The sequence below is a fragment of the Aquila chrysaetos genome, chromosome 26 (genome assembly GCF_900496995.4).
Source record: "Aquila chrysaetos chrysaetos chromosome 26, bAquChr1.4, whole genome shotgun sequence".
Classification (NCBI taxonomy): Eukaryota; Metazoa; Chordata; class Aves; order Accipitriformes; family Accipitridae; genus Aquila; species Aquila chrysaetos.
Genome location: NC_044029.1, coordinates 2,052,836 through 2,069,739, shown reverse-complemented (window position 1 = coordinate 2,069,739; position 16,904 = coordinate 2,052,836). Strand labels below are relative to the sequence as shown.

Sequence of the window (16,904 nt, the reverse complement as noted above, 5' to 3'; positions counted from 1 at the left end):
AGGTATTATTTGCAGGTCTTATTTTAATCATGTAAATTTCCTCTTCTCTCAGCGGTTCAGGTAGGTTATTTTATATAGTGCTTAAACAGGAAATTAAAAACATTCACAACGAAATTCACTGTTTTCATGGTATCTTCCTCCACCATCATATACTCACTGAATAAGCCTCTTTTCCTGCTCTGCGTTTTTGACAGTGAAGAATGGGAAGGATACTTGAGAGAAGCTCAAAAAAGAAAAAAAAAACCACCAAAAAAACAAAGAAAGAAAGAAAGAAAAAAACCCTGTGCTGATAGGTTTATTTTTAGATGAATACTTAGCTGTTTACTTTTTCATTTGTTCTTTCTGGCTGTGTTCCACAGGTTGTGTAGGGTACCTATTGTCCCCTTCTTTTGTTAGCACAAGCAGATGGCTAGTTTTTATGACATCCACACAAGGAAGCTCCCTGGTTCAAGGTACTGAAATGTAGTCTAGAACAAAAAAAACCCCACAAATGCAAAAATCCTTTCATGAGGGCAAGTGAAACTCTGTAGTAAAACCAGGGCTTTATTCAGCCCTCTAATACAATGAAATACAAAATAGCACGACCAACCAGGTAACATTTTAAATAAATACTTTTTAAAGGTATGTTTGCCAGCCTGAGTTACTTCTGAGCCTACATTTTCAGCTGTTGGTCTATCCCTATTAGTGACACTGTAATGGCTAAAGCCCTGACGTCCTCTCTTCTGAGTGGGCTTTCTGTGAGAAGATTTTGCGCTACAGCCATAATATCACTTAAAGATTATTGAAAACATCCAGTGCCCTTTGTGTAAGAACAGCTGCACCTTGACTCCTGTTTTGGATGGGATGAGGGGGAGCACACTTTTGATGACAGTCTTCCAATTGTTCCCGTTTATTGCACTTTGGTTCGCATCTTGGAGCACATGAAGGGGTTTTCTTTTGGATGAAGGGAAACCAAAGACACAGTTCAGCGCGCTCCCATCACTAGCGGGTTTTCTGTCTGTAAGACCAGATTCGAGCTGGTCCAAAGCAGGACCCCTGACACACTGTGTGGGTGCTGGGTCACCAGAACCAACTGCTTTGCTCTGCGGATGGGCTCCCGTTGGGCTAGACTACTCTTGAGTGTGTACTTAGTTTGTCTCATTAGACTCGCATCCAAAGATAATGACGCGTTCAGGAAACGATCTGCACGGGTAAGTGGGTTTGTTAGTGTAAAGGGCATTCACGGGCATGTTTATGTACCTATTCAGTGCCTGAGGCATACATAAATCCAATTGCCATCCGTTGTATTATGTGTTCTAGGTCTGTTAACAGAAATACAATGCAAGTCGAAAAGGCTACGGAAAAATGTGAAACAGCCCCCAGATCAAACAGTCAATGAAGATAACGAAGGCCATGACATGAAACAAGTGACGTCTACAACTAAAATATATAGGGTAAGAAAATTCTTGTAGTAGTTTGTACAGTAGTGGTGATGTTTGAGCTAAATGTGGCTAGTACAGTGAATATAGAGTACTTGCAAACTCTCCGGAGCTGTCTGTATTAATTAAAACTCCAACGCCCACCAAGTCAAGGAAATGCCTTGAGTATAGAAGTAGCTCTGATATTTTTAGTCAAAGCTCAATAAAGCATCTATAAAATCCATAAAGTATTTTTTCTGCGATACATATGTCAGGTATATATCATATACGATGAGGTGTGGTATTAAGTTTGAGCACACCTAGTTATTTGCTAAACATTTCCTTATTTCTAATAACAAACCACACAAACTCATGCAGTTTGGAAGCATTATACATCTCTCTTCTGTACACTTCTATAGAAATCTCAGTGACAAGCAAACCTCTTGTCTGCTTGGTCTCCAAGTGTGAGAAATAGATGTATAGGTTTTGCCTAAAGCAAGAGATGCTAGATCATTTCTATGATTGTGTTTCATGATGGGCTTTTTTTTTTTGCCAGTATAGGAGAAAGTAGAATTTACCCCAGAACAGCAGAACCTTCTTGATTACATCATGGATTCATACAGCAAACAACAAATACCACAGGAGGTGTCAAAAAAACTAGTAAGTACATTGATGAAGTAATTTCTGAGGTGCGGGTACTGAAGCTGAGGATTACACAGCAGAAAATACTTGTACTCAGCCTAAGTAGGTGTAGTAAGTGGTAGAGCAAACTATGGGTAAAAGCTTACAGTTAAAACATGCTGCAAGTGTGGCAGAATCTCTCCCATTCAGTCCACAGTTAGACCACATATTTGTTTATCAAACTTAAATGTTAAGAAAAAGCTTTCAACTCTGGAAATACACTTTTATGCTCAAATCTAAGCTTTGCTGATTGGAGCTTTGTTATTTGCATTGTCAGTACAGGCAGTGATTTGAGTTCAACTTGCAAGCTTCCTTTCTATAAAGACACCAGCCTGGAAGCTTAAAAGTATTTCATTTTTTTGAACTCAAATTCCCAACATTTTCCAGGTTTGGATTTTTGTTTCATCCCCTCTTCTTCCCTTTTCCTCTCTACCTTCTAGAAATTCCATTTTCCCTTTAAGAGCTCCCAGTTTTCATGGTAGAGTGGAAAAATGTTGGGAAACAGGGAGAAGAGGAAAAAAGAGCTTAAGAGAGATTTATTTTTTTTACAAATCTGTCATGTTCAATCTTAAAAAAAAAAACCAAAACCAACCCAAAACCCCTGTAGAAAATTATTTCCTAAGGCATCAACTTTGAAAACTAAAAGGAAGACACTTGCATGGTGAGAGTTGAATAACCCATAACTAACTCGTGCAACTTATTTCCATGGGAGGTTGAGGAGGTCAAAACCAAAAATATATTACAAAAAAAAATAGACAAATTCATGTATAACAAGGCTTTTGGTTAAATATTATGGTACACACAGAACTTCTAGCTCAGGCAGTGCCTAAATCATTGCTTGCTAGAGATGACACTGAAAGTGAGACACATGTTTCAGAGGAAAGGACAATGGCTACTTCTTTTACTTTTTACATTCACCTTCCAAAATACCTGGTTTTGACAATCATTGGAGACAAATTACAGTGTTAGATGGACCTCTTGCCTAATCCAGCCTAATGATTCTTGTATTTTATGCACTTAAATATGAAGTGACAATGAATATTAACAGATTTTGTTTGGTTTGATTTTCAACAGTTACACGAGGAATTCAGTGCTGAAGGAAATTTTCTGATTTTAACAGAAATGGCTACCAGTCATGTGCAGGTTCTTGTGGAATTCACTAAAAAACTACCAGGTATATCCACTGCGTTGGGGCAAATTTTGTTATTGCAAAGTTTACATGCCTTTCAGCTGCCATTTGGTGATTGTTTTGTGTAGTTTGAAGACTATATAAAAATGCTTCCTCCTCCGACACATATGCATTCTTCAGATACTGTTTAAAGAAAAGGAGCTTTGTGCTCGGAGGAATAGTAGGTTGAATAATTCAAACTCTGCCACTCTGAGATACGGCACTCTTTACCTGTTGACAAACAGAATGCTCAGAGAATGGCTTGTGTCTCTAGGGAGATTTTATTTTCATATATCACTGCAATCCCAAATAGTCTGTCTCTACATTACCACTAACGCTTGCCAGACTCTGTTTCACTCGCTTTGCTGCCTTTCTAGCAAAGCCTCTAGGTCATGGCATCCCCTGAATTGTGAGTCCTAAACAAGAACTTTCCCTAGTTGGTGGCACGCATGGTCCCTTGAGTGGCGTGTTACAGACAAGCACTGAAAACCTGAGTTTATCATTAGTATTTTTTTAACTCCCAAGTTGATGTTACCTCAAGAGTGAACACTGGGCATGGTACAGGTTCCTTGTAATTAAGGAAGGTGCATTGTAACACTTAGCTGTATGAAAACATTATTTTCCTGGTACTCCCATCATATTGACCTTTCCTCTGTGTGTTACAGGCTTGCTTCAAAGCCTAGCACTGCAGCTGTAACTATATTTTTTTATGCTAACTGGGATACTGGCTCACAGGAAATGAAGAAGGGAGAAGCTTTGTAACTGAATAATCTACTATCTTCAGTGTTGACTTAGAGTACATCTGGCAGGATTTGTCACCTTTTTGTTTCATTCTCTACTTTATCTTCTTCCATGCTTCCTCACAGAATCAGGGGGTGGGTATAAGGTGGGTACCTGCATTGGCAAATATGAAGAGAGTTTCCCAGGATCTTCAGCTCCCCGTTCTTCTTTAGAGGAGCAGCTGTGTAGTCACACAAGTTACCAAATTTCTCCTTGTTTCTTCAGTGGGTTTTAGAGCCTTTCCCCTCCAGAAAGAGAAATGCATATTTAAAACACAGCTGGAAGCCTCTATATAAAATAGTATATTAGTCCAAAGGCAGGATGAAATATTTAAAATTCGATGCTTCAAATGCTGATTTTTGCCATCAGAGCATGGAAAGAGCTGAAAGCAGCATGGCAGTGGGAGAGTCATACAGAGAGCTCTGGTGGAAACATGGCAGAAGATGTTGGGGAGCAGCATCAGGCTAGAGAAAACCCCTCACTGTTGGTTATACTACGCCACTAGATTTTGCTTATCCTGTTCCTCTTAAAGTAGCATGAACACTGAAACACAAGTCTAATTCTCATAAACTTCAGCGAGGTCCAAATCTGTGTTGTTTTCTGGAATCTGGATTTCAGTTTCCGCAGCACTTGGCAACCCTACTGACATCAACATCAAGGTTACACACATGTGTAACACCTCACGTGCAAGAACTTCAGGGCATGAAAGTAGCGGGGACTTTTCTGTTGCTGCCTCACTTACATCTAATGTCTCCCCAGGCTTCCAAACCCTTGATCACGAAGACCAGATTGCTTTGCTGAAGGGCTCAGCAGTAGAAGCCATGTTCCTCCGTTCAGCTGAGATCTTCAGTAGGAAACTTCCTACAGGACATACTGTCCTTTTAGAAGAAAGAATTCGCAATAGTGGTAAGTATCTTGTTTAACGAGGAAACAGCAAACCACACCATTGCACTTCTGTGTCAGTAGTTTGCCCTTGGAAAGCTAGTAAAATTGTTTATTAGCACTGAAACAGGTTTATCTGAATGTTGTTCTTTATATTAACTAGAACAAATCTAACTCAGCCTTGAGTCTAAAGGTCATAAGGTAAAGGTTTATTTATAAAAACATTGCAAGTACTATGAATAACCCAATATCAAATAAACCCAGTGCAAGTCTCCAATGATAAGCACGAAAGAATGATGAAGAAGAAACAGCACCATTTCAAATTATTCACATAAAATATCAATATTTATGCCTTCAAAGGCAATCACTACAAGAAGGAAAGAAAAAAGATTTTAGGATATTACTGGAGATGACTGAAGGGAACCACCTATTCATAGGGTCAGTTTGGTAAAATTGAATCACACTGCACAAGGTGCATAGAAGAACTGTAAACACAGCATGTTCTCAGTATGTTTTCTGCTTAAGGTCCATCAAAGGCTCAGTGGCTATGATCAATTCTACTGGTTCTGGACATAAGTCTTAATAATTACAAAAAGCCAAAGAGGGCTGGATATTGTTTGTTCCTTAAAGCAAGCAAAGTAATGTTTTGCATTATTACATGTTCTTTGTGGTCCACTGATGCAATACTGAATGTTTTGCCTTCTTCTGTATTGACCAGCAAACTTTATCCAACCCTCAGCTCCCTATCATTCGAAATTCAAAGGTAACAACAATTCTGGATCAGAGAGTCTGTCTATGGCTTCTGGCTTCCTTTTTAATGGTCAGAAGGAGAAGAGACAGGAGGCCTTTTAACCTCAATACTAGTCATAGAAATGGGCTTGAACTCAGTTCTGAAACTCTTAAAATCAGTAATGTGGAGGTACTACTGCTGTATGCAAAATTAGGCCAGTACTTATATATTTGAAACCCTGAAAAGGAGTTAGGAAACTTAAGAATAACTCACTTGCTGAAAGTATATAGTTAGTTTGGCTTAGCACACTCATTTCTGGGTTTATATTTTGTAGTTTTTTGTATTTCTTCCATTTTGATTTATTATACGAGGCTATTGTTTGATGGACTGGAAATGGTGACTTCCAGAGTGATATGAATGGCTTCTGGTCCAGGTTCTGCAGGCAGAGAAGTATGCCAAGAAGGCCAGAGATAATTCCTGGAAAGTGTAATGAGTTGTCATGGATCCAAATGTCTTCATTAAGAGGTCTTTCTATTGGATTATAACCAACATTTTTGATAAAAATAGGTCTTAGAGAAATGAATCCATATGAATACACGACTACTGAAAGCTTCTCTCCTCTGATCTATGGAGTGAGTATCAACCTTCTTGTCTGAGGTGTTAACTGTTAATAAAAAATAGAAGCAGGAAATACTTTGATCTAGAACATTACATAAGCCATTATGTCATACCAATAATTTTTTCCCTACTCATAATTTTAAAATAGCCTGTTAATTCTCTGCAAGGATTGAGTCCAGATGAGGTGCAATATTATTTTTTGCAAGTTTGTACTAGACTTAAAAATAGCATTTCATATCGTAACATGACTAGCTGGAATATGACATTTTATCCTGCAGTAATATTATTTACCTGTCATGAAGCAGGTTAAAAAAATAGCATTTTGTGTAGAAGAAAATTTCAAGACAAGTAATGATTTCAAATGTGGTATTATTTATTCCAAAGGAAGATTTCCTGCAGTTCTTCTTTTCTGGGTGTGGGGAAAACCCCCAAGGTAAATTAAAAATGAGTTCTGGATCAGAACAAAACCTGGGCTGAATAGTTCCCAAGAAATGAAACACAGTAACTTTTTTAGTGTGTATATATACACATACATGTCTTATTGCTCTTGGAAAAGGCTCTCTAAAACATCTTCCCTCAAGCTAGGATCAAGCTGGGGACATAAGAGGAAATACTGCTGCTAGAATTTCTCCCTCCCTATATTACAGGTGAATAATGTATTATCCAGTTTACTTGCTGTTGGCTGCATTCTTTCCTTCCATTAATAGCCAGAATACAGGACAAAATACCCTTTTCCATGTATTTTATTTCTTTACTCTGTGCAAATTCAAGCCTACTTAAAAACATTTTCCTTGGCTGCACTTAAAGGGGCTGTGACAGTAAACAACAAAAGTGGCTTCTAAACCTTTGCATTTGTAGCAGTGTTAACTTAACTGCTGCTACCGATGCTATTTAACTGTTAGTGCTACTGCACAGACCTAGAAGTGACTCAAAATTTCCAGTGTCTCTCATTTTGGGCTGACATTGCTGCATGCTAGAGCATATTTGTCAACCTGACAATGTCCCTTGCACGAAAAGGCTTAAATGTGTTTTTTAAATGCCCCTCTGCCTATGTTTTCAGTACTGGTAACTGCCTGTCACTTAGTGGCATCACTTCCTTTGCACCAAAATACAAACAAATTGGTTTATAAGAGGGAGGATTTTTACTAGGTAGGTTTGACTCTCTTATGCTTCCCAAGTGCATTTCTTAGTGTTCACTGAATTTTCATAGGAATCCTGTTCATAGTCACACAAGCTACCAGAGTTTTTTTGTTTTGACTTTAAGAGCCCCCATTGGTGCAATTTTTCTGCATATTTTGTCTTAGTTTAGGATAAATTCCAGAATGACACATTTAGGCAAACTGAATAATTTCCAGTTGTTTAAAAATATCTGATACTGAAACAGCTTATTTTTGTGGTTTCAATCCTGGTTGTTTTCAGGTATCCTGAGTTTAAACAAAATGAAAGAAAGGCAATCAAATTCTTCTGTTATCATTGCTTATGCATACAGCTTTCAAAAATTTTACATATGCAGTTCACACACCTGCATGTCATAGGACTCAACACCAGGGCTCTAAGTTGAATAATAGCCTGTACCAAATGTGATATTAAGGTAGAAACTTAAGCAGTCTCTTCAGCCTTAACCAGTAAGGACAAAAGCTACTAAAAGCGGCAGCTGGCCATTATAGACTGGTCCAAGAGATAAGACTAGCCAGAAGAGTTTAAACCCAAGTCAAAGAAGAAAACCCAAGAGAATAACACATAAATTTGGAGATAGGGACTTTTTTTTTTTTTTTTTACATACACCTCACTGAAAAAAAAGACTAACTGAAACACCCTGCAAAGACAATAGAGAGCAGCAGAGGAAATGCAGTGATAGTTGAGTGAGAGTTTAGAAATGAAATTTATAGGTAATGAATGAAGAAGCAGCATCAGGATTATTCATGGCTCCCAGTGAGGTCCTAAACACTGTCAGGCCATCGGCCATAAATTATTGCTGTTAGTCAGAACTTCTGTCCACATATTTTTATGTGCAGACAAATGTCTGAATGTCACACAAGTCCTATTGTCAACCCTTGACGTCTGTATCCATAAAATCAGGGAGGGCGGTGGGGATCCTGCCTAAAAGTCACAAGCTGTCCAGACTTCTGTCACCTGCCACCATGTCCACTTTGAAGCTGCTCTCATCTATTAATATTTATGCCTTCCCCAGTCTGATTGTATGGAACGGATTTTTTTATTTATTTTTTTTCCTGATAAAGAAGCCAGAGATCTGGTGCTGATGACCTTTGAGCATTAGCAGCTTTCATTTTTATTCTCATGCTGATGAGGTGTATTATTTCTTTGCTTGAGCATATTGCTCAAGTCCTGGTGCATCTCAGTGACTGTCTGTCTTTGTGTCCTGATGGTCTTTCTCCATAAGGTGCTACGGAAATTCTTTCATTAGCTGCTCCTGAGACTGAAATCCTCTCCTACTCACTCTAATATTGAGACTTAATGAGAATACAGATATTTTATTTAATGTTAATGAGAGCTTGTGCCACTTACTCATCCTATTTGATGCTTCACTACGCATACACCATGTTGTGACTGACTGACTCATTCTGTGAGAGGCTGACATCCTAGTAATTTAATACTTAGTTTCTTTCTGTTGTTTTGAAAGCAAATTCTCCCCATTATTGAGCAGTACAATATTTTTCAAAACCAGTGCTGAGATACTGAATGTTTTCTCAGTGAGCATTTATAGCTTGTTTTCCCAAGGACACCGGCTTTCTGCAGTCATGAAGAGACAAGGATTTTTATGTCATCATTTTATTCTGCAGAGCAGTTCTACAAATTGCAGTATTGGGGAATAAGATACTATCTGATCTGGACAGAAATGGAAGAATCCGGACCCAAATTTTCACTTGGCAGCAGGACACCTGACATTGTGAAATGTACTGTTGTCTTCCTGGATGGATTACAGGTGCTGAAGTACAGTGGGATCCAAGGAAAAAAAAAAGAAATAGCCACAATTTCAAAGCATTGGCAAGAGGCCACCTTTTGTCCTTGAATGTGGGATACAAAGTTCCCACTGATTTGGACAAGAGACTCCTGCAACCAAAGGCAAAATTTGGCAGCAGGATAATAGATACCTAATCACTTCCGTTGCCTTTGGCTTTTATTATTTGATTATTAGTACTGAGTAACGATGGTGCTTCAAAACCCCATTGTGCTGGGGTTCGTGCAGAGAAACCAAATTAAATGATCTTCACTGCCAAGTCCAAAATGTCTAACCCTCCCAATGGTCATGTGCATCCATGTGGAAGGAGACACTTACCATCCTGTGACTCAACTCAAAAATGGCACACTGCCCAAAACGTTTAGAAATTAGGACCACTTTAAATTGCAGAGTATAGGAAAGAGCTTTTCTGTTCGTATACGGTCCTGCACAATCTACCACACCGAGTTAGCCAGTGCCATGTTCCTAAATTACAAATGAAGTTGCGAAAAGTGTTTAAATCGTATCTACAGAGTTAATTTATACCCATGAAAACAAGAACAGATGTCAGGGGACCCAATCTCTTTTCGTCTGCATAAGTGTGCTTCTCCAGGCCAAAAACTTATTTAGACTCGACCTATGAAGACTAGCTGAAGGCAGTGCAGATGCTGCTGCTGTGTGCCAGACCGCACTCCTCTCCTGACTGCAGGCACTCAGGCCACTGCCAAAGGATGCTATGTGGCAATGTCATTCACATCCTCCTTGCAGGTTTGGTTTGTTTGTTGTTTGGGTTTTGTCGTTTGGGTTTTTTTTAACTAAGGTTTCTTTGCTCGCTTGCAATGATGGCTTCACAGTGATCCTATTGATTGCTTTTGAGAAGATGGGTTTTTGCTATCCTGATCGTGAGTTCTCCCTGGCACGTGCTAACCTCTCATTTAAGTTGGCCATTTAATCCCTACAAGATGATGACAGAGGAAATGTCACGTGCACATGATCTGGTGTATCTTCTCTACTGGCTAGATTTTCCCCTTTTTGGTGAATTTGGTCAGTGTTTAAATGGCCACTGATGCATTTAAATAGCTTAGAAGAGAGAGCTCATAAGCAGCATGGAAAGCAGTTCTAGTAAATGAAACACTGTGAAAGATAAGATGTAATTTTGCAAGTAATTAATATATTTTATTTTCATAAAACAGCTACTAATATACCCCTGGTTTCATATCCACTGGCACCTCTGTGTTTATCAAGAAAAAAAGATCTCTTTATCCATATTAATCACACAGTGCCAGTTACGGTTAATTAGTACTTACTCTCAAGCTTTCTTCTTGCAATAGATTAATCTATTCAGTTTTACTGAACAGCCAAAAGAGAAGAGAGAATAGTCTCAAAAAGCCAGCAATACTGAAACGATATCACAGTAAAAACATTTATTCCAGGATTACATTAACTGGATGATTATTTATGGCCTGACACTGCAAACCTTATGAAAGCAACAGTCATCTTACCTTCAGAGAGAAATCATAGGAACAAAACCCTAAAAAAGGCAAGGTCTAAAACAATGCTGTGTCTTAAGCTACAGATAGGAATGAAATTGTGCAAGAAGTAAGGGGTGCTGAATGAATAATGCTCATGGGTTTAAATCTGCTCCAGGCTAATGCCGCAAGGCCGCACTCAGTAAAGCTAGTGTTTCCCATTGCCTACGCTGGGGTTTACAGCCAGTCATGCGTTAACTTCGCGAAATCAATCAAATGAATTGTGGTATCTTCTGCAGATGGTAAGAGTTGGGCGGGTGGTTAGGTAGAAATCTGTGTAATTCAGAATGATGCACAATGCAACATGAAGGAGGGGCATGTTCTTGTTGCCATAATGCTGCATGAAACAAAGCTTTTGAAACCTTCTTGAAAAAAAGTTACGGAGGAGGCACCATCCCCATGGACCGGGAAGCTCTGCCTGTCTGACACGGTAGTGTGCAGGGCTCTTGTCTGATCCAAATAAGGAGGGTTAGACGGAGCTAACTTTTCTGTTCTCAGTGAGGCCAGAAATATAACTTTATCTATTTGATTTTTTTCACTTTTGGAGTGCGATTTGTAACAATGACATTTGAAAAGTCATATAATTCGTTTCTCCTCTAGCCTTTCCAGTTACGAGCACCAAATTGCCTTTAATTCTTTTTCTGATAACCTGAATTGAAGTGACAACATCTTGTATGGTAGATAAGAAAAAAAAAAGCAGAACTATAAACATCTGTTTCCTGCTTTTTTTTGCTTTCTGGTGGAGCTTATTAAATCCAAACTGAAGCGTTTCAATCACATTAGAAAACAGCCCCCTCTTGTGATGGAAAAGCGGTTTGTGTAACGTGCCTACAGGATGATGAAATAACAGGGAAACTCCAGCACAGATGGAGTGAGGGCAAAACTAGTACCCAAGAAAAAAATTCCATTATCCTATTCTCAAAATTGCTCATTTTGCATGGTTTCATTCATAACTGTCTTGTGACATAGATATTTTTAAAGATTTCAAAGTTCTGTTCTCTTTAGTGAAAGCAGTAAATCAGTTGCATTGCTGAAACATCCCTTTTTACTCCCATTCACCTCTTCTGTTTGATTTCTCTGTTTGGAATTACAGTAATGCAGAGAAGCTCTCTGCCGTAATTTCATTTGCTTCCACATCCATGCTCATTTTCACCCACCCATGCTTTAGTTTCTTAATGTTAGATTATAAGCTTTCTGGGGCAAGGATTGTTTTACTGCACGCTTATACAGTGCCTGGACCAGTGAGGACCTGAATTAGTTATTTCACACCCTGTTCACCAGCATCATTTTCATCCCACTTATGCTGTATTGACAGTAGGACTCGAGGAGCTTTGTGGTCAGCAAAACAATGAATTCATCCAGCTGAAAACTAACCTGACCCCCCAAAAAAGAGAAAAAAAAAATCGAATTATGAATATGAGAAACAAATGATGGGAATCTTAGTCACAGCCCACTTCCTCCCATTTCCTGTCTGCTGCCAAGACGATCGTGCCCAGCGGCGTGATACCTTGCACAGAGACTTCTAAAAATATCCAGCTTGTCTTGGACTTTTCTCATGTCATTGCTGAGCTATTCACTTCCGTGAAAGGAATTCGTTTGCTCTGCTTTAGGGCTCAGCTAGACTTTTTTTTCCCTGTTTACAGATTCACGTGAACTTTAAGGCTTTGGTGTGTCATATGTATGTGTTCCTTACGTATGTCATATTGTAAGGAACTTTGGCACTTAAAACTGCACAAGAGAGGCAGGCGGTTCCCCAACAGTTAGCAATAACAAGTGTTCAAAATTTTAAATAGTTAATGCTCATGACTAACGACATAAACCTCACAGAACATTAGATGCTATGACTATTGTTTGCTCTGTATAAAGCTCCAGCTGTGTTACTAACTTTCACAGGAGAGGCTGACCCACATCATATATATCTGCTTACTTGACACAGACTCTTCTCAATAGTATTTATTGAACTTGTTACAAAAACAAGATTTGTGGCTTGTAATCTGAAGCGAACATAGCTTGCTCATGTCACATGTTTAAACACATCATTCAGCCATAAAATAAACCACGCCCTGGAAGACCTTACTTTCACTGTTGGGACACAAAACTATTCCACTGATTGAACTAAGTTCTCACTGTCACAGCAAAATGTGACTGTTTTGTAGTTAAGTCAAGTGACTTCATGTTTCCTTTCTTTGAGTTCCACCTGCTGAGTTTCATTTTGAATTTCCCCTATTGGAGGCACTCCAAACCTCACCAGTCCTGGACTTCAGCTTCGTCTCGTATACAACACCCAAACCCGCATTATTTCATGCGGTTATAAAGGCTTCTCCCAGAACAGCTCAAAATGAAGAGGAAAATGACAAGAAATCCTATGGCCCTCCTCTGTGGGAACAGAGATTTCCATCCTTTTGGCCAAGGAAGTCCAAAAGGCTCTTGCTGCAGAGCCATTACTTAGAATGTCTACACCTCGTCAATGCCACCGCTTCAGAGCTGCAAGCAGCCGTTGTCAACAGTCTAGTGGCTGCTCTGAGTGACTCACCCACCATGTAAAAAAAAAAAAATTAAATAAAATTTGATGTCACAGGACCTACTTCTCTTTTACACCAAAAAGCAGAATGGAGTACATCTGTAATTTAAGGCTAAGTAAGAACATTGTGACCTGATGACAAAGTCAGTAAGAGGAAGCCCCATCGGCATGCCCCAGTTCGGTAACCCCAAAGGGTTTTGCTGATGGTGAGAGAATCACATGATCCCATCCTAAAATTGGGGTGGATTTTAATTGTTTATGGCTCTGTACTTTATAATACACTAGTTTGTGCTTTAAGGTAGTAGTAGTTGCAAGCAAGTTGATCTTGGACTACAGGTAGTCCTAGACCTAGCTAAAGTTTCAGGCTACACAAAGGGAGCAATTAAGTCTCTTTATGGATACAACCGAAGTAATTGCCCAAGGCAGTTGGCTGTAGAGTAGAGTTGGGCTAAAATTAAACCACACATCCTGAGAGGTTTCCATATAACTAATGTAAAGATAGGGAACATGGGGACTGTTTTGCAAACTGCATCCTGGAAACAGAAGACAGCTAGAATATCAGCAGACAGCGAGAAAAACACCTATGAGACTTGTCCTGAAGAGCTAGACGGACAAACCTGTAGAGAAAAAGGAATTGCTTGAAAGAAAGACTTTGAAACCGTGCGAAAAGAAATTGCCAGCACTTGCCTGTTTCTACTCTGATCTGGAAAACAAGGATGTGCTTGCACTTTTGTAACTAATTGTCTTGGATCAGGCCTGATTTGTGTAGTATACTTCTCCCACCACGACAGTCAAGGCTTCAAATCCTGAATAACTGCTCTGTGGCAATAAACCAGTTTATTTCAATAATTAAAAAATATTGTAACTTTTTTTCTTTCACAGGTATCTCAGATGAATTCATAACTCCCATGTTTAATTTTTATAAAAGCATTGGAGAACTGAAGATGACACAGGAAGAATACGCGCTGCTCACAGCCATAGTTATCCTGTCTCCAGGTAACTTCTAATCCAGAATTCAATATTAGTGGTTTTGGAAAGAAAGTGTGAGGAGTGTGACCAAAGACTTGTAAAAACTTACATTCTACATAGAGTAAGTGAGCATACATGCTTATTCAGTATATTCAGTTGTCAAACCAGAAAACAAGTACACAAATCCAAACTCCAAATGTCCTGCTACACTATCTGGTTTTGCATACAAGGAAAAAAAATGCCTAAATACCCTGCTTAAAAAAATTACTGGTGTGTCTTCACTGCTCAGCATGACAGGCTTCTTCAGAAAATCCCAGATGTGGTTACATGCACATCACTACAGACTGTTGTGGAATGTCACATTTTTTAGAGGGAAACTGGGAAACCCTGTAACTTAGAATAGAGAATGGGAATGAAAGTTTTCAGCCTTGAACAAACACCAGCTGTCAAGAGCAGAAGGACAGTAAGCAGCAAGTTGCCCTCTCGACTATGAAGTGTCGGAAACTGCCCTTTCAGAAGGATCGGCACAATAGCGTCTCAGCCCTGAGAGCTGAGCTTTGCTGTAAAAACTAATTCTTTGACAACACAAAACTAACCAGCTCTACCTAACAAAATACGGAGAAATTGTATGGCGCCTCAAACAAACGGACTGTCATAGGAATGGGAGAAGCCTGATGCTTCAGGACAAAAGACAGACACTGAGGTTTCCAAATCAGGTTTCACGGAAGGTGGGAAGGTGAAGCAATTCCATTGCTCTTTGAAACGGTGTGGCTCAGGAAATTTTTTTACACCAAAAATTTCAGTGACAAAAAAACCCATCCTCCTCTTTTCCTCCTTCTCCAAACACCCAAACACGTACTTCCATATGAAGAGAATAAAAGGACAAGTATTTTCTAACAAAGAAATTTCATCTGAGGGTGAAGATGTTTGATTTCTCCCTGGTGACCTGCATGTACGCTCTTCTCTACTGGCCAAATTCCCCAGCTGTACTACCCCTCCAGGTACTCGTGCCATGCTGCTCAGTTGTTGCAGTGCATCGCAGGAAGTACTCAGGTGCAGAACTGCACTGGGAGATGACGATACAAACCCAGAGAAACATTTCCAAGTTAAAACTCTTCAGTTTTTTAAAAAGTTGAAAGTTTTCCCTAGCTAGAAGTGGGAAGCTTACATGAAAACCCCAAACCAAAAACACAATGTTAAGCATTTTTATTCCCTCTTAATTTGAAAATAAATATTCTTGGTAGGTGTGAACATCAGTGCCCAGTGTAAATATTTGAATATTTTTATAATCATTTATCAGTGTAAATATTTACTTTGTATATTGCTAATTACTTCTTTTCTTTTAAAACCATAACCAGATCGACAATACATAAAGGACAGAGAGTCCGTGGAAAGGCTTCAAGAACCCCTGCTGGATATTCTACAAAAAATCTGCAAACTTCACCACCCAGATAACCCTCAACACTTTGCATGTCTTCTGGGCCGTCTTACAGAATTACGGACATTTAACCATCATCACGCAGAGATGCTGATGTCATGGAGAGTGAATGATCACAAATTCACACCTCTTCTCTGTGAGATCTGGGATGTGCAGTGATGGATACTTTTTATTTTATTTTAGGAGAAATACCTTTTTAAAGGACCACATAGCATTTATTTTCATAGAAAAATATCCCACAGTACGTTAAATTTTCTTTACTGCATTTTTATAGGAACATGCCATGGGTTCATAAAAGTCATTTTGTTCACTATACACAGAATATCGTATAGCTATCAGATCTTCACACACGAGTATAACTTTCTCTGTATTTATATTCTCTGATCAGAAAGAGTCCACCCGCTCCTCAGAGGAACCCTGTTAATTCCTGCTGCAACGAAGCTGATTGCAGTTACAGTTCTTCTTGAATAAATGGGGAAATGCAGGTTTCCATTTGTATTTTTTCATTGCAGCGTTTTCCTGCTTGGCCTCCGTGAAGGAATATATTCCAGACATTTACGGTAATAAACCAGCCGAGACGGTTGCGCCGCCACAGTCATTGGCTGTTCAACTGTGAAACGCGTTCACGTAAGAAGAGCACGATGTTGTTTCTTCAGAAGGCGAAAAATTACGTCAGGGAGAACAGCCACACGCACACACCACCCCTTCTCGTGACACAGGCGTGTAACTTCGTTTGCGTTGTTATTTCGAAGTAAAAACTATACAGTATCTACACTCTGCGGAAGCGCATCCCAGGTTATTTCGCTTTGCGACCTTGCTGGTGCTCGGCGGCTCTCGAAGACCACCGCCACCGTCCCGAGACAGGCGAGGGGGTCTGTCCGGGCGGGGCTGGGGCGGGCTCCCCGACGCCACGAGGGGCTGCAGGCCGGGCTGGGTGCCTTCCTTCTGCCCGGGGTCCGCTCCCAGCGAGGTGAAACCAGACGGGACTGGCACACCGCTGCGCCCGGGGTGCTTCTCCTCCCGACCGCGGCCCAGCCGGGGGAAGGCGTCGGGCGCGGACGTGGCTCTTGGCCCTCCTGCCAAAAGGCCTCTCTTCGGCCCCTGAGCCCCCTCGGTGGGGCAGCCGCTTCCCCCCCCACCCCGTTCCCCGTGCGCCCAGCACCCTGCTCCCAGCACCCCAGCGCTGCCCCAGGGAAGCAGAACGGCTCTCCAGCGCGGCCGCTGTCCCACCG

General features: G+C 40.1%; 1 protein-coding gene across 7 annotated transcripts in view; it reads left to right on the top strand.

The window, feature by feature from the left end:
* The window catches only part of NR1H4 (nuclear receptor subfamily 1 group H member 4), a 41,830-nt gene extending 25,674 nt beyond the window's left edge, over positions 1–16,156 (top strand). For 6 of the 7 annotated variants that reach the window (XM_030003167.2, XM_030003169.2, XM_030003170.2 and 3 more), the window contains 6 exons: positions 1,300–1,433; positions 1,959–2,057; positions 3,153–3,252; positions 4,786–4,932; positions 14,148–14,261; positions 15,593–16,156. In XM_030003167.2, coding sequence (XP_029859027.1) covers positions 1,300–1,433; positions 1,959–2,057; positions 3,153–3,252; positions 4,786–4,932; positions 14,148–14,261; positions 15,593–15,831 — 833 coding nt within the window. In that variant the 3' untranslated portion in view covers positions 15,832–16,156. Of the gene's footprint in view, positions 1–1,299; positions 1,434–1,958; positions 2,058–3,152; positions 3,253–4,785; positions 4,933–6,205; positions 6,447–14,147; positions 14,262–15,592 lie in introns of those variants that run through there. The other variant, XM_030003173.2, reaches the window with a different exon arrangement.
* The last annotated feature ends 748 nt before the right edge of the window (positions 16,157–16,904 follow it).